Source organism: Conger conger, chromosome 18 (genome assembly GCF_963514075.1).
Source record: "Conger conger chromosome 18, fConCon1.1, whole genome shotgun sequence".
NCBI lineage: Eukaryota > Metazoa > Chordata > Actinopteri > Anguilliformes > Congridae > Conger > Conger conger.
In genome coordinates, this window is record NC_083777.1 from 11,666,886 (window position 1) to 11,688,814 (window position 21,929).

General features: G+C 43.2%; 2 protein-coding genes across 5 annotated transcripts; both read left to right on the forward strand.

Annotated features, from left to right (window-relative positions):
- The first annotated feature begins 1,563 nt into the window (after positions 1 to 1,563).
- Positions 1,564 to 8,305, forward strand: asrgl1 (asparaginase and isoaspartyl peptidase 1). Of its 4 annotated transcripts, none has more exons than XM_061228298.1 (7): positions 1,564 to 1,789; positions 2,813 to 3,053; positions 3,224 to 3,366; positions 3,492 to 3,646; positions 4,026 to 4,147; positions 5,510 to 5,620; positions 7,245 to 8,305. In XM_061228298.1, exons 2-7 carry the CDS (start codon positions 2,867 to 2,869, stop codon positions 7,469 to 7,471), a joined length of 945 nt encoding a protein of 314 aa, XP_061084282.1. In that variant the 5' UTR covers positions 1,564 to 1,789; positions 2,813 to 2,866; the 3' UTR covers positions 7,472 to 8,305. The 4 variants fall into 4 exon arrangements, with proteins under 4 accessions (XP_061084282.1, XP_061084284.1, XP_061084283.1 ...); XM_061228300.1 differs by having other exon boundaries at positions 2,831 to 3,053; XM_061228299.1 differs by having other exon boundaries at positions 2,851 to 3,053.
- A 1,582-nt stretch (positions 8,306 to 9,887) lies between these two features.
- LOC133118274 (isoaspartyl peptidase/L-asparaginase-like) lies at positions 9,888 to 20,915 on the forward strand. Its single transcript, XM_061228130.1, has 7 exons — positions 9,888 to 10,193; positions 10,801 to 11,041; positions 11,149 to 11,291; positions 12,041 to 12,195; positions 15,271 to 15,392; positions 17,528 to 17,638; positions 19,224 to 20,915. Exons 2-7 carry the CDS (start codon positions 10,855 to 10,857, stop codon positions 19,466 to 19,468), a joined length of 963 nt encoding a protein of 320 aa, XP_061084114.1. The 5' UTR covers positions 9,888 to 10,193; positions 10,801 to 10,854; the 3' UTR covers positions 19,469 to 20,915.
- Positions 20,916 to 21,929: the final 1,014 nt, after the last annotated feature.

Consider the following 21,929-nt stretch of genomic DNA (forward strand, 5'->3'; position numbering starts at 1 on the left):
CTGCGTCCGTCCTCAAGTTCCAAAGTAAAAGTTCATTATTGGAGAAATGGCTACTTATGGTGTATAATCGAATCGCTGCTCCTACCGTCCCAATTCTAAAATTACATTTGCAGTGGCCTCTCAGTTTATGCTTTCAGTTCATCATAGTTAGTGTCCTATTGTTTTCAAAGTTTGTTTTGTAATATTTATATTTCTTATCAAAGGATTATGAATATAATATCCACACACCCAGCACTGCTGTAATTAACTGTAAGGCCAGGGACTAAAGTTAGGCTAAATGTAGAAAATATTTAGCTGAATGTATAGCTCATGAAAAAGTATTTGTAGTGTGTATGTGTGTGTGTGTGTGTGTGTGTTATTGAATTTTGTCACGCTGAATGGGTTCAGATCTGTAGACCCCATGGGTACCCAGTTTGCATTTTTAAAATTAGCTAGCAAGCTAACTATAATTTGGGAATCATTTATTAGTTAATCACAGTTCATTCTTGGCAGTACACTGCCTACATCTTGTTTTTCGAAACCATTGCATTTATGATATAGCTACTTTGGTTGCTATCTAATGAATACACAAAGTAATATTGTTCCTGAAGTTGCTGTCACAATAAACGGTATGCTTTATATGCTAGAGATGAAGACTATGTAGCTCGCCTATGTCTCTTCTGGACTCGTGTAGTCCAGCCATTTCATGACGGCTAGACTAAATAAATAAATATTTAAACGTGAAATGACTCAGTATTGAAAACGGTTCCTCATTGCTAGTGTTAGAGTTAGGTCAAACCGAAACTGAGCTGAGGTATCTTGTAGCGGTGATGAATTTAGTACATTTTGTGAATATTTAATTTGGAACAGCACATTTTACATTTAAATTCGAAGGTCATAGATGTAGGACCATGGGACATTGTTTCGTAAAATGTGAGAAATTAAGATGTGTAGATTAAATGTGGGGGAAAATTGATTGTAAAATAACGCTTTACATTTCAAACCCAAGGCTTTCTGACACCATGCTTTTTCGAAGGTTACTAGCTACAGCGGCTGCTTATTGCATTTTTCAAAGTATGCCATTATAATTGTATCATAGGTTGCCAAGTCAAACATGTAAGCAGCAGAGCATGTGTTGGGGTAGCCTCCCTGATACAGGAGTCTGGTCATCTGCAGAACAACCGATACCACCTACAGCTGGTATGCAGGGTTCTAGCTAACATAATCTATCTGACAGGTAATGTTTGCTGACCAATCGAGCCCAGGTAAACTACCCAAACTTCACCTACCCCACAGATAATGTTAGAAAACATTTAAATGGGTAATATAATGATTATGGATCATTTCCTTCTTGTTTTGTTTCCCTGGTGTTTCTGCCGCTCTTGCCCTGCGAGGTCACGGACCGATGCTTGCTATTTTCCCCCTTAGTTGGAATTCCTGCTTTCCCAGCTAATATACTACCTAATTGTAAAACTGAATTGAACTGAATCCTACACGTGTTAAGGTTAGGGTAAAATGATCCATTCAAACTTTTATTGTGATATTTCCTCCCGTGTTTACCGCACGTCTATCTGGTGTGTGTGGGCTAGCATGTACCCTTAGCTGCCTCGATGAGTATCATCAGACAATGTTCGGCTGTTTCTGCCTTTCTGGTCTATAAAAGCGAAAGTAAATGAGATATTATGTCACATGATTCAGTTGACGAGGAGGATCATAAGGGGATCAACTCTCTCGAAGGGACAACCACAGAACTTGGAAAGGGAAACGTGATCGTGTGATCGTGTTGTTTAGTTGTCGACCAATTATTTTGGTAAGTAAGGGGAAAGCAGCACTACCTTTTGCCTATACGCAAGATGCATGCCTGAGTAATACTATTTGGTATGTAAGAATAGTCGTTCCTGGATAAATACCGGTTGTGACAGTTTCTGTTCAGAACAATCAGTTCAGACTGTCTAATTAGTTCACAACATTAGATCATTATATGAAGTCAAATAAAGGTTGGTGCAGCAGTTAGCCTATCTGTCAATCTGAGCTGATTGGTCAACATTTCCTATTATATTCTTACAGACCTCGCAGACAAGAGATTGAAGACAGGGCTCGATATTGTAAAAAGGATATAAATTCTATATTTTCCGAAAACATCTGGACCAGAACAACCATTCTTTCAAAAACTACTACGCATTATGATTTTTTTATTTGATTTTTTTAAATCGACCGATTAGCTTTTCTTTGTTTAATCAGATTGCGTTTTTACATTGAAGTCAATGGGCAGAAGGCTCTCTTGTGCTTCTGGGTGCTTCACTGCTTGACATTGAATAATGATATGATGAATATTATTATGGATGAAATGGCCAGTTCACTGAATAGAATTATAGTTAATTTCTTCTTTTGTCTTTATTTGCAAACAAAATGAAAATGAAATGATTTATCCAGCTCTCAGTGGATTTGTTTTTCTGTGCTTTTCAACTGGTGTTGCCTCATTCACGTAGCCATCTATTTATGCCTGTACCACTTGGCATTTACTCAAGTCAGGTTACTCTGCTTTCCCAAGGGAGAATTCCCTGACCACAAGAAATTGGCTCCATAGATTTTAACTTAAACAGAACCCAAGTGGTTTTCATTTTTTGCTTTTTCCAGCAGAGAGGAGCTCCGGGGAAACCCTTACTGAGCTCAGAGCTGTGCGTTTGGGCTGGTATGCCCATGGACTGAGTTAGCTGGACAATTTCACTGAGTAAATCGTGAAACCCTCCCAAATCTGGAACATAGACTGAAGTAGAAAGAGCTGTTGAGCACTGTTATCCAGCTAACTGGGTAATCCTGCTTTGTGAAACAGGGCCCTCGTCTCTCTCAGGCCACATCCTCTCTCACCAGGAAGGTTGCGGCAGCCATGTTGCCTGTGCTGGTGGTTCACGGAGGAGCGGGTACTATCCCGAAGGAGCTTGTCGAGATGTATTCTGAGGGGGTACGGGTTGCAGTGAGGGCTGGTTTCGCCATCCTGCAGGAGGGCAGGAGTGCTATGGACGCTGTGGTGGAGGCGGTGACTCTGTTGGAGAACAACCCCGTGTACAACGCAGGTACCGTCTGCACGCCTGTGTGTCAGGTTGACAGTGCATCTGTCAACCTGTGCCATCCCATTTCCGTGCCCCTCAGACTGTGGAAATGAACTTCCTGTGCCCCTCAGGCTGTGGAAATAAACTTCCTGTGCCCCCTCAGGCTGTGGAAATTAACTTCCTGTGTTTGTCAGGCTGTGGCTCTGTGCTGAACGAGCACGGGAACGTGGAGATGGACGCCCTGGTGATGGACGGACGCACGCTGGCCAATGGAGCCGTGTCAGCCGTCAGGAGGATTGCCAACGCCGCACAGCTGGCCAGACTAGTCATGGAGAAGGTACTGAGCACCGCCATTTTTCCCCGCTACACTGCACTACACTACACGACACTTTTAGCTGACTCCAAAAAAAAGGAAACTCTACCCTGAATAAAACATCTAATTCAATGTCCTTTTCCTCGTAGACCAGCCATGTATGTCTGACTGGTGAAGGAGCCTCTAAGTTTGCCCGGGCCATGGGAGTACCAGAGGTGCCGGAGGAGTCTCTGATCACTGACAGATCCAGGAAGCGCTGGGAGAAGAACCTGGCCCCTGGCGCTAACCCGGTGGAAAACCAGATGTAAGATCCCTTCTTCTCTCTCAGGCTCTGTCCCCAAATACGGCTCCACTAACCCACATCGTGTATATGTGTGTCTGTGTCTGTGTGTGTGTGTGTGTGTGTGTATGTATGTACACATGTACGCGTGTGTACGCGTGTTTGCTTGTGCATGCGTAAGTATGTGTGTGTCTGCGTGTACGTGTGTATGTATGCGTGTGTGTGTGGATATATGTATGTGTGTATGTATGCCTATGTGTGTGTGTGTGTGTGTGTGTGTGTGTGTGTGTTTGCGTATATGTACGTGTGTACGTATGCGTGTGTGTATGTGTGTGTGTGTGTACGTGTGTTGGTGCGTGTGTGTATGTACGTGTGTACGTATGCGTGTGTGTGTGTGTCTCAGGGGTTCGAAGGGCACAGTGGGCGCTGTGGCTGTTGACTCCGAGGGGAACGTGGCCTGTGCCACCTCCACAGGGGGCATGCTGAACAAGATGGAGGGCCGTGTGGGGGACAGCGCCTGTGTGGGTGAGTGACCCGGGTTTGTGTTTCTCAAAGCCAGCTACTGATTTACTCTGGGAAGACAAAAAAAAGTGATAATGTATGATCCAATGTGCAGGCCTAATGCCTCACCAACTAGATAGCCAAAATAATATATTCACTTCACCTTATTTTGTCTGCATTACTGCAGGCTGTGGTTCCTGGGAACAAAAAGAAATATCATATTTTGGTGACGGGTGGCATGGATGGTGCAGTGGGTAGCACTGCCGCCTCACAGCAAGGAGGTCCTGGGTTCGAATCCCTGTCGGCCGGGGCCTCTCTGTGCGGAGTTTGCATGTTCTCCCCGTGTCTGCGTGGGTTTCCTCCGGGTAATCCGGTTTCCTCCCACAGTCCAAAGACATGCAGGTTAGGCTGATTGGAGAGTCTAAATTGCCCGTAGGTATGAGTGTGTGAGTGTGTGAGTGAATGGTGTGTATGCCCTGTGATGGACTGGCGACCTGTCCAGGGTGTATTCCTGCCTTTCGCCCAATGTATGCTGGGATAGGCTCCAGCCCCCCTGCGACCCTGTTCAGGATAAGCGGGTTCAGATAATGGATGGATGGATGGATGGATGGATGGATATTTTGGTGACAAAAAAATGTATCCTCCTGCTGGTTTTGTATGAAATAGTATGAAAATAGATCTGTGAAAGTTGTGACTCTAATAATGTTCCTCACCCCACCTAGTGGTCATAAAGCAGAAGGACATGCTTGGTCAAACTGGTCGAATGGCCTCAGGGCTGTTAAACAAGACGGCTGCAGTGTCTTTTTTATGGTATACTTCCAGGTTGCAGCCGGTTGTTTGGAACAAGCTGTGCAGACTCTTTAGCCAGCACTAAGTTTTCTAAATGAATCACAAGTGATTCACTCAAGGGAAACGCCCTAAACCTGCAAAAACATTCTGTCTGCCAACTTACAGAGAAATGCGTCCAAACTAATTGCGAGGAACTTCATAATGCAGCAAGAAAATGACCCAAAACACTCTGCCAACACAACAAAGGACTTCAAGGAGGAAAAAGTGGAAGACGGTTTTAGAATGGCCAAGTCAATCACCAGACCTTAACCCAATTGAGACCCCCGAGACCCCCCCCCCCCCCAAAACAAACAAACAAACAGCCTTTTTCAAGCCTGGAAAAGCATCACAAATCATTTGGTGATGTCCATGGGTCACAGGCTTGATGCAGTTATTGCTAGCAAGGGATACGCTGCCAAATATGAAGTCGTATTTACTTACATTTAAATACTCACTCCACTGCTCTCTGTTCCAGTACTTTTGTTTGCCTGGTAATTGGGTGGTCTGATAGCAAAGGTGCTATGTTCTAAGTAGTTTAACACATCCGTTGTCCTGCAGGGTGTGGCGGCTACGCGGATAACCGGGTGGGAGCAGTGTCCCCCACAGGGCACGGAGAGGCCATCATGAAGGTGACCCTGTCCCGGCTGATCCTCTTCCACATGGAGCAAGGTATCGACTGCACATGGCTACTGCACGTTTACATACTGCTACTACTACTGCCTGCTTATACAAGCCTACTGTCCAACTTATCCAGAATGCAGCAGCTCGTCTGGTGTTCAACCTTCCCAAATACTCACACGTCACCCCCCTGCTTACTTCCCTCCACTGGCTGCCTATCATGACTCGCATCAAATTCAAAACATTGGTGCTAGCCTTCCAAGCAGTTAAGGGGTCTTCCCCAGCTTATCTACAAAAAATCATCAGACCCTACACCCCTGCCAGACCTCTTCGTTCAGCCTCCACAGGCCGCTTGGCACCTCCCCCTCTCCGAACCTCCACCTCACGCTCACGACTACTGTCTGTTCTGGCTCCACGGTGGTGGAACAAACTCCCCGTTGTGGTCAGAACTGTAGAATCTCTCCCAACCTTCAAGCACAAACTGAAGATGCACCTCTTCAAGCAGCACCTCTCCCCATCCCTCCCTACCTCCCTGTGAACCTTAATAGTTGTCTTTGTGATTTACGAAGTGTTTCGGTATTTTTAGTTGGCTAGGTAAGCAGTATTTGGATAGTTAAGTTTTGTCACTTTTGCTTTGTTGTTTGTTTGTTTATTTGTTGATAAAAAAAAATAAATAAAAAAAAAATAAAAAATAGGCCCTGGTCCTTATCTTTGTTGTACGGGTAGCAATTGAAATTGTACTTCCCTCTAGGGTCTTTCAGCGCACTTACCCCTGGTTATGGGTATGCACTTTGTTGTACGTCGCTCTGGATAAGAGCGTCTGCCAAATGCCAATAATGTAATGTAATGTAATGTAACCTACTGCCTGCTTACACATCCTAGCGACGACCTTGTTCTGAGCTGTAATGGCGTCAGTCCTGGAACAGTATGTGACAAATGGCCTGTCCCCGTTACAGGTAAATATGCACAATGATAGCGGGATAAGTCCATCAAAATAAAGATTCTCTGCTCGTTACTTTAGAACGAGATGCAAATTATTACTTCCAGGCGGGGCCTATTGCGGTCAGAATTGCTGGCTGTTTGAAAGCAGCGGTCTGTGAGCAGTTTCCAAAGTCAGTGCGGCCTCCCGATTTGTTGGGTAAACATTAGCCAGGGCGCTGAAGCAAACAGCCCTCACAGAGAGTAGCGGGGGGCACTTTCCCACAGCATTCTGGGTGTTCACACCCAACACGCATGCGGGAGCTCGATGCTCATTGGCCGTCTACACAGGGGGGTCACACCTCAACGGCATTTTTCTGAATATCAGAAGCACCTTCGTTTTTTAGACCAGAAGTTAAGAGACACTGGGGGGGAAGGTTTTTCCCTTTTCAAGAATTTACAATTCCATATTTCATGAAATACATTTTCACGAACAAAGCGGACCTCATTCAACCGATAGAGATCTCCTTGAGCTGCTAATAGAAGAAGTGTGCCAAATTGGGGTTGAATTGAAAACCTTACAGTACAGTACTCTAGCTCCCCAGGAACAGGGTTGGGAACCACTGTGTCAGATGCTCAGTATTGAATAGGAGTTCCTCATTGAGAACATGGTGGTTTTAGGGGGTCCATGAGATTGAAATAGTTTAACAGTGTTAAAAGCGTGATGTGTTTGTGCTGTGTCTCCCCCCTCCTCCAGGGAAGTCTGCCCAGGAGGCGTCAGACGAGGCCCTGGCCTACATGTGGGAGCGGGTGCAGGGGCTGGCCGGGGTGGTGGTGGTAGACCCCCGGGGCGGGTGGGCGGCCCGGTTTAACAGCCTGCAGATGGCGTGGGCCGCAGCCCAGGGCCAGCAGCTGCACTACGGAGTGTACAGGGGAGAGGACTTAATTCAGCCGCTGCAGGACCCGGACCACCACCAGCACTGATAACACACACACACCTACCATTTAAACAGTTCAACGTCTAGTGAAGTCATACTTTACCAGTAACATCCCAGTATCTTTTGATGAATTCCAGTTTGCTTGCAGATGGAATGGATGAGTTGCTGATACTATTTCTCTTGCTTGACATACTACCTTGGAACATATGATAAGAGGAATATGTACAGTGCAGTCTGTATGTGTGTTTGGACGGTTGGTACAATTTCTGTTCTTTTGGGTCTCTAGTCCAGCACATTGGATTTTAAATTAAACAATGAATGTGAGATTAAAGTATAGACCGTCCCCTTTAATTTGAAAGTATATACATTCATATTGGGTGATGCTTGTTGGAATCACATCTCTTTTTATTCATAGTCCCCCTCCATTTTAGGGGACCAAAAGTAATTGGACGGTTGGCTTCTCAACTGCTTCTGATGTATTTGATCACTTCCATAGTGCAGGTATAAGAAAGCTTTGAGTATCTAGTCTTGATTCTAGGTTTTTGATTGCTTTTGGACTGCACTGTATTTTAGAATGCTATTTGTAGATTACAGGTCTGATTTCAACACAATTATTCCTGCTAAACTTAAATTTAAGCATAAAATTAAATTAACTTTCTGTGTAGTGTGTGTAACTAGATTCTAGATTTCTTAACTGGTAGAAAACATTAAATAATTTTAATTTTAAAACATTAACCTTGCATATGTTTGGCAAAAATATTTTATTCAAATATACTGTGTACGGTCAGAAGTTTAGACATTATTATCACATTGTACCTACTTTTGGTAATGATTTGAGATTTTGCATGAGTTACTCATTGAAATAAAGTATCAGAAAGATCCTGCTTGCATGAGAAACTGTATTGGGGTAGGGTCGGGCGGTGAATAGATGTACTTCTTATTTATTTCCTTTCCGTTTTATTAATTCACACATTTCAGCAGTGTGTATATACACTCACTTGCTTGTTAATGCTAATAACCTGCTCCATCAAACAGAATCGTATGGCTGCAATTTAATGTGATCCATTCTATCATAAGCGGTTGTTAGACGTGACAGCCAATTATAAATTGATGTTCATGTAAAAATGTTCATTTTGGGCGGTTTTAAGCTTTCATCATTATTTCGTAGAACAGTATCTTGGCTTTCATAATATGCATTTCTTAAGGCCAAATTCAGAGTAAAAATATAGTTTCTAAGGCTTTAAATGCATGCTGTGAAAGTAAAGTCGGAGTTGTGCATTGTTTGGAGGCTACCCAGCTTATCACCGTCCACCAATCGCAAACAACCACATCAGCTGCATTTGTGCGACGGAATGAATTTTCTTTCATATACGGGGTGTCTCGGTGGCGCAGCCTGTAAAGCACTGAGCGCACGCTCATCGCGAGCTGCGACGTTTGCGGTTCGAATCCGACCGTTTGATATTAGTCGCCTGTCTTTCCCTCTCTCTCGCTCCCGTTCTTTCTGTCTCTCTATACTATGATAGGGCCGAAAAAATATCTAAACGTTATAGCTCAGTGTCGGTAGTCTACCCGCCTCACGTACATTTTTCCCAAAGCCATACTGTACACGTGTTGAACATTCCATAATGATTTTATCTGTGCTGCTGTAGTGGTGTAATTGTCTGTGACCGTTGTTTCATGCACTGATAAGAATCTCGTTGTTGGAACACTTTTAACATGGCAATAAAGTGAACTTGAACACATGCACACACGTACACGTTACCAGGAACAGCACTACCATACGCGCGCACACACACACACACTCCCAGGAACATTACAACCAGACACACACAACACACTCTCCCCCAGTATTAGCACTGCCACACCCGCACATATAGTGTATATACACACACACACACACACACACACACACACACACTCCCAGGAACATTACACCCAGACACACACAACACACTCTCTCCCAGTATTAGCACTGCCTCACCCGCACATATAGTGTATACACACACACACACACACACTCACACTCCCAGGAACATTACAACCAGACACACACAACACATTCTCTCTGTAATAATAATAGCACTGCCACACCAATTTGGCAGGAATGGCAACTGAGGATTTACGTTTTCATAACACGTAAAACCTGGAATTCAAGTTCATGTTTGCATTCTGCTGTACGAGCCAGTGTACACGCACATGCACACACCTACAGTGCATCTATGTAGTGTATGAACTGGAAGAACTTTATTGTTTAGCTCCCCACCATTTATATCATTTATTTTTTCTTCCTTCTTTGTTGTTAAAATGTCACCCCCAAAGCACGGATCATATCACATACAAGTGCTTTTAAGTAGATTCTTTTTTTTCTGAAAATGTAATATTAGAATGCAAGTTTCTGACTGGCTCATGTGTGTCATGTGGTCTTGATCTTGCAGAATTTAACCAGGAAAGTGGTAACCAAAAATTATACAGTTACAGTTATTCAGTAACTCTATAGACTCACGAACACGAACTTTTATTTTGATAACCGGAAGTCTACATTTGTTAGCATTGCTTCCTTAACGGAGCTCATTTCTGGTCTATAAAACCCAAAGGAAATTAGATAAAGAAAGTAGATTCAGTTGAACATAAAGCAGTCGATGCGTTTACGTAGACCAGTGTAGCAACTCGCAACCCACAAGGAGGATCACAAGGGGAGCAACCACAGAACGTGAAAAGGGAAAAGAGTGCACGAGTTGTTTCTGTCTAGTTGTCGACCTGTTATTTTGGTAAGTAAGGGAAAGGCAAGACTACTTTTCCTGTACACGAGATGCATGCCTAAGTAATACTATTTGGTATGTAAGAATATTAGTTTTTTCCTTGATAAATAATGGTTGTGCCCGTTTCTGGCTCAGTCTGTCTAATTAGTTAACTATACAAGCGATATTAGATCGTGATATGAAGTCAAATCGAAGTTGTTGCAGTCACAGAGCGAGGCTGTGTTTCTATTAGGATTGATGTCTATTCTGTTCAGTCAGTTTACTGAATTTGAATTCACCTAATGAACTGGATGAAATAAAGGGCACTGAATTGAATTGCAGTTATTTTTCTCAGTTGCTGAGTTTATTTCAGTTATTTTACTTTGATTGAGAAAAATACCTTCTTTTGGGCTCTTGATTTCTGCAGCTCTCAGTGAATTCGTTTTTCTATGCTTTTCAGTTTGGGTTGCCTCATTCACATAGCCATCTATTTATGCAAATACTGCTTTTACTGCATTTACTGACTTTCCCAAAGGAATTGGAAAAACAAATCACCACCCCAAGCACGGAAATGTCATTGACGGGATTTTAACTTGATCAGAACCCAACTGGTTTTCATTTTTGCCTTTTGAAACAGGGCCCTCGTCTCTCTCAGGCCACATCCGCTCTCACCAGGAGGGTTGTGGCAGCCATGTTGCCTGTGCTGGTGGTTCATGGAGGAGCGGGTACTATCCCGAAGGAGCTTGCTGAGATGTATTCTGAGGGGGTACGGGTAGCAGTGAGGGCTGGTTTCGCCATCCTGCAGGAGGGCAGGAGTGCTATGGACGCTGTGGTGGAGGCGGTGACTCTGTTGGAGAACAACCCCGTGTACAACGCAGGTACCGTCTGCACGCCTGTGTGTCAGGTTGACAGTGCATCTGTCAACCTGTGCCATCTCATTTCCATGCCCCTCAGGCTGTGGAAATTAACTTCCTGTGTTTGTCAGGCTGTGGCTCTGTGCTGAACGAGCACGGGAACGTGGAGATGGACGCCCTGGTGATGGACGGACGCACGCTGGCCAATGGAGCCGTGTCAGCCGTCAGGAGGATCGCCAACGCCGCACAGCTGGCCAGACTAGTCATGGAGAAGGTACTGAGCACCGCCATTATTCCCGCTACACTGCACTACACTAAACTACATTACGCAACACTACACTAAATTACACTATACTACACTACATTAAACTATGCTACACTAAATTACACTATATTACACTACATTAAACTATACTACACTACATTGCACTACACTACATTACACAACACTACACTAAATTACACTATAATACACTATACTACACTACATTAAACTAAACTACACTACATTACACAACACTACACTAAATTACACTATATTACACTATACTACACTACATTAAGCCATACTACACTACATTCAACAACACTACACTAAATTACACTATATTACACTATACTACACTACATTAAACTATACTGCACTACATTACACTACACTATACTACAGTACACTACATGACACTATATTGCAATACACTACACTACACAGCAATACACTACATTCAGCAGATGTTAGCTCACTCAGTTATATTAGCTGACTCTTATCCAAACCGACTTACGGTTGATTAGACTAAGCAGGGGCCATTGCTCCCCCATGGACAATGTGGGGTTAAGGGACTTGGGCCTTGAACTACCAAACTTCCAGGTCCCAGGCAAACACCTTCGCCACTAGACTAGAGGCTGCCTCTCAACTGGAGAAACATACAATGCTAGGCAGCATAGAGCCACCAGACTGGATAGCGTAAAAACGGAAACTCTACTATGCATAAAACATCTCATTAAATTTCCTTTTCCTCGTAGACCAGCCATGTATGTCTGACTGGTGAAGGAGCCTCTAAGTTTGCCCGGGCCATGGGAGTACCAGAGGTGCCGGAGGAGTCTCTGATCACTGACAGATACAGGAAGCGCTGGGAGGAGAAACTGGCCCCTGGCGCTAACCCGGTGGAAAGCCAGACGTAAGAGCCTTCCTTCTCTCTCAGGCTCTGTCCCCAAATACGGCTCCACTAACCCACATCGGAGTTATCCCTGCCCTCCAACACTGTGCTGGGCTGAGGATAAAACATCCACCCTCGTCTTGTAATAAAGCAATTCAGTCAGGAAAACACTTCACACCAGATGCAATTTTAAGGGTCGTTATTTGTGTGTGCCAGTTCCAAGGACAACTACGTCAATCGAAGTAAAGTAAAACTTCTTTGGCGGGATGTGGGATTTTGTATCTGGCTCTCAGGCTTACACAAATACTCTGTATATAAAAAAATAATTGAAGCCATGGTGATTAGGACAGAACAATTTATTGGGAATGCCTGTACACCTACTTATTCATGCGATTATCAGCCAATCATGTGGCAGCAGTGCAATGCATAAAACCATGCAGATACGGGTCAGGAGCTTCAGTTAATGTTCATGTCAACCATCAGATCTCAGTGATCTCAGTTATGCGGGCTTTTAAAAGTTGTTATACTTTCTTAGCTAGCTAGCTAGTCGACTGGCTGATATGGAATATTTCTCATTACACATGAGACAAAATGCAATCTCACAGGCAAGATGGAACTTAATATGCAGATACCATGTTGATGGCATACAGTTGGTGTCTCCTTAAGAATTGACTGAAGAAATGCGTTTTAGACTTATCTAGAATTATCTTTAGAATTATCGCTGAATGGAAAAGAATGAGGCCAACTACCTCTATTTTTAAATTATGCATCATTACGCATGCTAGAAAAACTGTTCAATGAATGCCAAATACCATTTTTTGCCAGTAGATGGCAATCGTGTATAAGAGCTGGGGAGGAAGGGCTTGCAAGACTAGATTTTGTTTAAGGTTTGGCCCATTTCATGCATACTGCACAACTTGATGGTTCACATTGCATACCTCACTCAAAATCTTTAACTCATAACTCAAAATGAAAAGTCCCTTTATCATTGCTTGACATCAAGATAGTCAAATGATTAGACATATTGTCATTAGGAGTCGATCAGTCTCCTGTAAAATTGTTGAGAATCCACTTTATTGATAGTGTGACACCGTGTAGTTCATGTATTCTTCATGGACTTCAAACATGCATATAATCTGATCTAATTAAATAGTATGAAGAATTACAATATTGCACAATCACACACCTGTTTTCCCTTCGGAATGATTATATGTTTGATGACACTGTGAACTCGTTCACATTAGGTTGTGCTCTTTAACCAGGCTCTGCCATTGTAAGACCATGGTTGATTACATGGTCCATGGTGGCCCTCACTTTATTGGAGACAACCATTTGCATCTGTCCTCTTCTGCCTCTTCCTCTGTTTTCTGGTCTTCTCTGAGCCATACCACCATGCATCCTTGAGCAGGCACATGCCCCAGTTCAATGTTTGCCTAAGCAGGTTCCTCCGTGATCAGAAAGTGTAGTACTGTAATTGTGTTGTACCTGTGCCTTACAGTAATTTGTGACTGGGTGATCTCAGATGGGGGAAACTTACTTTGTAAGTAAAATCCAAGATTCAGCTGACGAGCAATTTATCAATTTAGCTGACATTACATCAGTACCATGTCGCTAAAATTTAGGGAGTATCTACTTGATTTATTGTGATGGTTGGATGGACCATTTTGCATATGATGACATACACAAAGAGTAGTTGCACAAATGTGTTTGAGAGTAAAACAAATCAACAGAAAACAACATGATCTATTCTGGTCACCAAGAATTATGTATTTGATAATTGGGCCAATTGTGGACAATTGTACTTCATCATTTGCATAATGTGCTTCACATTTGCAATTTGTAGAATGCAATGAGAAATGGTTTTCTGCTGTGAACAAGTGATGTAGGAGGTTTTCCTGGTTTTGAGTTAATTGTCATCCGACAATTGGGCCAAAGTGATTGAGAAACTGTAACGTTTGAAAGTGGGCCGAATGGATTCTTTAACATAAGGCAAGTTCTCAACCAAGGATTTCATTTTTAATGCATATTTACAATGACTTATCAAGTATTAATTTAACCTCCTTAAAACTAAGGAAATTAATATGTTTTAAGTGGAATGTTTGCATTTGCTGAAAGCCTCAAAAGACAGGAAATTATATTGATCAGCTCTAATGCAAACATCTGCTTGCTCTCCATCAAGGTATCAGCACAGACCTCTGACAACATGCTACAGCCCTGTAGTTTATATTCAGTTTGTGCTGAACAAGACTCTCATTTATACCCAATTATTTGCATAGCATTAACATGGCAGCATATTATTTTGATAAATTCAGCAGATACAAGATGAATTGTATATCATTGAGTGATATCATTGAGTGAATGTGAATGCGCAGTAGTTAGCCATTTATAATAATTATGTATAGACCCATATACGTGCATACTGTAGGCTATATATTTGCTTCTACTGTTTTGTCTAGAATGACATACAGTAGGCCTATATGAATGAGACCATAGCTGTATCCACTCTATACTCTAGAATATACACTTTAATGCAGGATCTATCAATTAATCACACTAGTTTAAAAATGGTATGCTATGTACTGACAGTTTGTGGGCAAGCTATGGTGAAAGAGTGACACAAGATATGTGGTACCAAATGTGACATATTGGATATGTTGGAAATAAAGCATGCGTTAGAAAAGTGCAAAATAAATATATTACCTCTAACTTTAATATGCAAAATTGCCAATACACTTTACAGTGCATTACTCAAAGATTGTTTAAGATTCAAACCTCTCAAATAATTCACAATCTGCCCAGTGGTGAACACATGTCGTTTGACCTACAGTTGGCATTATACATGGCTAGAGCATGTTGTCAGAGGTCTGTGCTGATACCCTGATAGAGAGCAGGCTGATGTTAGCCTTAGGGCTGATCAATATAATTTCCTGTCTTTTGAGGCTTTCATCAAATGCAAACATTTCTCTTAAAATGTCTCTTTTGTGATTAATAGAATATACTGTGTATGTGAGCATGTGTTTTAGACACACTGTAATCTTGTAATCTTACAAAGCCTTTGTGTTTGTGTGTGCATCTGCGTGTGTGTGTGTGTCTCAGGGGTTCGAAGGGCACAGTGGGCGCTGTGGCTGTTGACTCCGAGGGGAACGTGGCCTGTGCCACCTCCACAGGGGGCATACAGAACAAGATGGAGGGCCGTGTGGGGGACAGCGCCTGTGTGGGTGAGTGACCCGGGTTTGTGTTTCTCAAAGCCAGCTACTGATTTACTCTGGGAAGACAAAAATATGTCAAGTAGAACACCGTGTCTGGGCTGTGAATCGAAGCAAAATAAAAAAAGAAGAAACCCAGAAGTTGGAGGAGCTTTGTGTTCAGCTATTTGAAGTGCCTGTGTGGGGAGAATACTTAGGGAAATAGTGAACTTTAGACTGCAGGAATGTGGGTTAAGGTTCAGTCAGTCACCAGGCATTACTGTCTAACCTTTAGCTCAAAATATTTAATCCACCGATCCGGGTCTGTCTCTTTCTCTGAGCATGTGTTCGTGTTCACACTTGAGCACCATGCTTTTTGTGCATTGGTTTGTGTGACTGTCAAACATGGATCTGTAGTATCCTGCCTTCTATCTGGAGGCATGGAGGGCTGCAGTGTCTTTTTTATGGTTTACTTTCAGTCTGAAGCCGGTTGTTGGGAACAAGGTGTACTGACTCTGTGGCCAGCACTGATCAAAAAGAATGACTAGTGCTTAAACTCCCTAAACCGGAAAGACTGGAGTTCGGTGACCTCTAACCACCTTTATTATTATTAATAATAATGATAATAATAATAAGTCTGATGACTGCTACTTTTTTTTGCAGCTCTTTTGCAGTGATATGTGGGTTCTTGAGCATTTCCCACTAGGTCTCAGGCCATTCTATCTGAACATTTTCTTGATCTTCCAGACCTTGCCTTGACTTCAACTGTTCCATTTATCTTGTATTTTCTAATAATGTTTCTGACAGTGGAAATAGGTAGTTTGAAACATTGAGAATTTTTGTAGCCTTCTCCTTCTTGGTGGAAATGAACCATCTTAATTCTGACATCCTTGGACAACTGTTTAGAGGAACCCTTGGTTGTTGACACCAGACAGAATAGCCACTGCAGTTTTAGCTTTAGAAGGCATGGCGTTACTTCGGATTTAAAAATTCAGCCCTGGAATTATACTGAACTCATTGACTCATTGAAGCCTTAACGATTAAATAACCTGGGTCTGGGCCTTAGTAATCATCTTTTTTTAAAGCTTATAACCAGTAAAAAATGAAAATAAAAAGCAATCTTGCTATAAAATTTGTAGAAAGGCCTCATATTTAACTTTTACAGTTCAGGTTTGCTTTCCCCCCTGTGCAGATTAATTGTAACAGGCATTTAAACCTGGGGTGGCCAAAGATTTGCATACCACTGAATGTGGTAATATTATGTTCTAATAGACGAACAAATTTACCTGCAGTGCACTCCATTAAAGCCATGGTATCAGATATCATGATATAATGAAACCAGATATCGGTGTACCAGATAAAAATATTCTCTTCTAATGCTTTTGGAGATATGTAAGCTTCACAGAAGAATGGCTTTGAGGGGTTTCTGTTATGTGGTACATAGGGGAAAGTGTTAGTATGTATACCTCTATAAGCTCTGGGAGCTCATATTACAGCAGAAGCTAATCTCTCTGTGCTAGCCTGGTGTTTGTGGCCACAACATTGTGTATAGGCCAGGCTGAGTGTTACTCTACACACAGCTTTAAAAATGACTTTATTTATGATCCCATTGAGATAAAATCTCTTTTTGAACAGAGACCAGTTCCAAGTAGGCATGAAGATACTGAGGTTTACGCAGATATAGCGGCCTGTAGCGTAGTGGTTAAGGTACATGACCCGCAAGTCGGAGGTTTGATCCCCGGTGTAGCCACAATAAGATCCATGCAGCTGTTGGGCCCTTGAGCAAGGCTTAACCCTGCATTGCTCCAGGGGAGGGCTTCGTCTAATCAGCTGTAAGTTGCTTTAGATATAAGTCATGAAATGTAATATAGGACATAAAACGACAGGTTCATACAAGTACAACACACACTTAATTTAAAGGTGGTAAACTATACTGTAGGCAGAATTTTAGTACACTAGTTCCTCGGAATAGGAACATTATAAACACACATATCACAGCCGCAGCATAAGTCTGGTTAAAAACAGTGACTTTGAAGAAATTGAAGAAAAGCCCAGCCAGCTATGTAGTGCTTATTGAATGCAGTGACACTGTGTTGTGGAGAGCGGGCTGTGAGCAGCGTATGCCCCTGTCCTGCCGTCACCCGTGTGACCCCGCTCTGATCCTGCAGGGAGTGGCGGCTACGCGGATAATCGGGTGGGAGCAGTGTCCCCAACAGGGGACGGAGAGGCCATCATGACGGTGACCCTGTCCCGGCTGATCCTCTTCCACATGGAGCAAGGTATCGACTGCACATGGCTACTGCACGTTTACCTACTACTACTACTACTACTACTACTACTATACTACTACTACTACTACTACTACTACTACTACTACCTGCTTACACACACCTACTGCCTGCTTACACATCCTAGGAGGAGAGAGAGATGGCACTAATGCGAGAGAGTGTGAGTGTCAGAGATTGCGAGAGAGTACGAGACTGTGTCTGTGGTTCTCTTGGCGTCTGTGGTGTACATGTTAAATGCAGCCTTTGTTGGGTGCGTATAGTACACCTGGTGTCCGTGTGGAATGTTTGGCTTTCGTCATCACTCGGTGGTGCTTTTCTGAGAACGTGGTGTGCATGATTTGTGCCGATGTATTTGTTGCACAATGTCTTTTTGTACTGTGCTTATGGTGCACGCTTACTTTGTGTCCTCGTAATTAACGGAGTGTCCTTGTGGGAGGTGTGTGTTGTGCCCCACTTGTGCCGCAGCAGGCGCTCAGCTGGTCAGGGTGGTGTGTCACGCCCTCGCTCTCTCACCCTCCCAGGATTCCTGCTACATCATCAACCGGAGTCACTTCAGGCGCACTGCTGACCGCATATCACCCACATTCTCTCATACTCACGTGCCGTTCCTCAAACACCCATCCCACAGCAAGCACCCTGTAACCCCTTGCATTCTTACGCAATGTCAACAACAGTGGTGACCTTGTTCTGAGCCAAAATGGCGCCAGTCACGGCGTGGTATGTGATAAACGGCCTGTCCCCGTTACAGGTAAATATGTGCAATGATAGCGGGATAAGTCCATCAAGAGAAAGATTCTCTGCATGTTACTTTAGAACGAGCTGTGAATTATTACTTTCAGGCAGGGCCTAATGCGGCCAGAATTGCTGGCTGTTTGAAAGCAGCGGTCTGTGAGCAGTTTCCAAAGTCAGTGCGACCTCCCGATTTGTTGGGTAAACATTAGCCAGGGCGCTGAAGCAAACAGCCCTCACAGAGAGTAGCGGGGGACACTTTCCCACAGCATTCTGGGTGTTTACACCCAACACACTCAGCCAATGCAGGAGCTCGATGCTTTGTGTTACACAGCCGGTTGGCACCTAGGACTGTGTTTGTGCTTTGGAGTTTCAGCAGAAGCTGTGCACAAATTCAAACACATTTTCTCGGTTAAGATGCTGGAGAGGAAAAGATTTCCCCTTTTTGAGAATTTACATGAAATACATTTTTGACATTCATATGAAATAAACCAGGTTTACAAACTAAATTAGTTTTACACATCTCTGGTAATGTCATAGTCAATGCAATTAATTTTATGCAGGGCTGCCAAACCCTGTTCAAAGAAATATACTTTCCTGTAGGATCTCCTTGAGCTGCTACTAGTAGAAGTAGAATCCAAATTAAGTTTCAATTGAAAACCTTACAGTACAGTACTGTAGCTCTCCAGGAACAGGGTTGGGAACCACTGTGTCAGATGCTCAGTATTGAATAGGAGAACATGGTGAACATTGAGAACATGGTGGTTTTAGGGGGTCCATGAGATTGAAATAGTTTAACAGTGTGAAAAGCGTGATGTGTTTGTGCTGCGTCTCCCCCCTCCTCCAGGGAAGTCTGCCCAGGAGGCGTCAGACGAGGCCCTGGCCTACATGTGGGAGAAGGCGCAAGGGCTGGGCGGAGTGGTGGTGGTAGACCCCCGAGGCGGGTGGGCGGCCCGGTTTAACGATATGCAGATGGTGTGGGCCGCAGCCCAGGGCCAGCAGCTGCACTACGGACTGTACAGGGGAGAGGACTTCATTCAGCCGCTGCAGGACCCGGACTCAGCCGGCACCCAAGACCACCACCAGCACTGATAACACACCTATATACAGTGGCTTCAGAAAGTATTCAGACCGCTTCATGTTTGGCACAATTTATTGTGTTGTAGATCTACAGGGGGCGGACTGTAGCATAGTGGTTAAGGTAAATGACTGGGACACCGAAGTTCGGTGGTTCCAATCCCAGTGTAGCCACAATAAGATCCGCACAGCCGTTGGGCCCTTGAGCAAGGCCCTTAACCCTGCATTGCTCCAGGGGAGGATTGTCTCCTGCTTAGTCTAATCAACTGTACGTCGCTCTGGATAAGAGCGTCTGCCAAATGCCAATAATGTAATGTAATGTAATCTAATTTTAAATGGATGAAATTGCCGCTTTTGCCCATCAATCTACACATAATGACAAAGTGAAAGCATGTTTTTAGAAATGTTCATTTTAACCTCTACATTTTGCTCTTGCCATCACTCTGATACTAGTCAGTCTTTGTCTCATCTGTTCAGAACTCTGCAGGCTATTTTAGGTATGTCTTAGCGAGCTGTAATCTGGCCATCCTCTTTTTGCAATTTACTGAGTACATTTGAAACTGAGTTTCAAATAGTTTATTTTTGAAAGTCTATTGTTTAGCCTGTCAGTGTTATTTTTTGTTTTTTTCTTTCTTATTTGGTTTACTTCATAATGGCTTCCTTGACTGTCATTGGCACAACTCAGGGCCTCATGTTGACAAACGGCAATAACAGACTATAAAGGCAATCAAAAGCCGTCTTATACCTGAACTAAGGAAGCAATTGATCTGACTGTTCAGAAGCAGCTGAGAAGCCAACCATCCATTTACTTTTGGTGCTGGACTACAGAGCCAAAAGACCATAAATTGGACCAACTGCCCAAATGCATACGGACTGCACTGTATGTTACAGCAGAATGCTGTCTGTAGATTACAGATCTGATTTCAACACAATTATTCCTGCTAAACTTTTCATGAAATGAAGAGTGTGAAGAGAAAAATTCTGTGTAACTGGATTCTAGATTTTTTAACTGGTAGAATACAAGTTGGCAAACCATTAAATTATTTTCCATCCACACTCCTTAACCCTGCTTACCCGGTTGTGTTTATTTTATATTATCTCAAAATAAGCCATGTGAACAGCCGCTGTTCCATGAATTCTCTGACAAATTTGTCTTTATTTGATTGAGAGTCACTTGTTGAAGTTTACACAATTTGAGTAAAGACATATTTTTCATTACTACCCCAAGTTTACATCGACAGCGTAATTTTTCACCCGGACTGAATTCCAGTGGAAATTGATGCACTCTCAAGTGTTGTGTCTTTCTGTCTTTCTCAATGTACCTAAGAATTTAGCCAATGTTGTTCAAATGTACTATATATGTCTAGACATTATTACTATTGTTATCACATTGTACCTACTTTTGGTAATGATTGAGATTTTACATGCATTACCCATTGAAATAAAAAATGTGTCAGAAAGATCAAGCTTGCATGAGAAACTGTATTGGGGTGGGTGATGGGCAGTGTTAGGATCAGGAATACATATACTTTTATTTCTTTCCTCTTTATTTTATTAATACATATTACATACACTGGCGGCACGGATGGTGCAGTGGGTAGCACTGCCGCCTCACAGCAACGAGGTCCTGGGTTCGAATCCCCGTCGGCCGGGGCCTCTCTGTGCGGAGTTTGCATGTTCTCCCCGTGTCTGCGTGGGTTTCCTCCGGGTACTCCGGTTTCCTCCCACAGTCCAAAGACATGCATGTTAGGCTGATTGGAGAGTCTAAATTGCCCAAAGGTATGAGTGTGTGAATGAATGGTGTGTGTGCCCTGCGATGGACTGGCGACCTGTCCAGGGTGTATTCCTGCCTTTCGCCCAATGTATGCTGGGATAGGCTCCAGCCCCCCCGTGACCCTGTTCAGGATAAGCGGGTTCAGATAATGGATGGATGGATGGATGGATTACATACACTATATATACACTCACTGAGCACTTTATTGGGTAGACCTGTACGCCAGCAGCAGAAGACTAAAATATAGGTCTAATAAATACCTCATAAAGTGCTCACTGAGTGTATATGTACACTTATCTACAACTTTATTTGGTCACCTGCTTGTTAATGCTAATATCCTGCTTCACCAAACAGAATCATGTGGCTGCAACTCAATATATACGTAAATCATTGACACATATCTTTCAACCTGGACCTATAACAGTCACGCCATCATCTCTAAAGCACCACAATGCCTCCATTATTTTGTGTGCACTGGTGGCTGCACAGGTAAAGGCCATGAACATAGAGCACTTCAGATGATTGTTGGGACAGTTCAGTTACTTGGAGGTTCACATCTCGCCTCTACTGAAGATACCAGCCGTTGCCATACGAAAGCCCATAGCATAGCCATCCAGGACATAACCTGTCATCCACCCTGCTAAAAAATCCAGCTATGACCAGCTTGAAATGTCCAGTTATCAGCTGTTTCAAAACATAGCT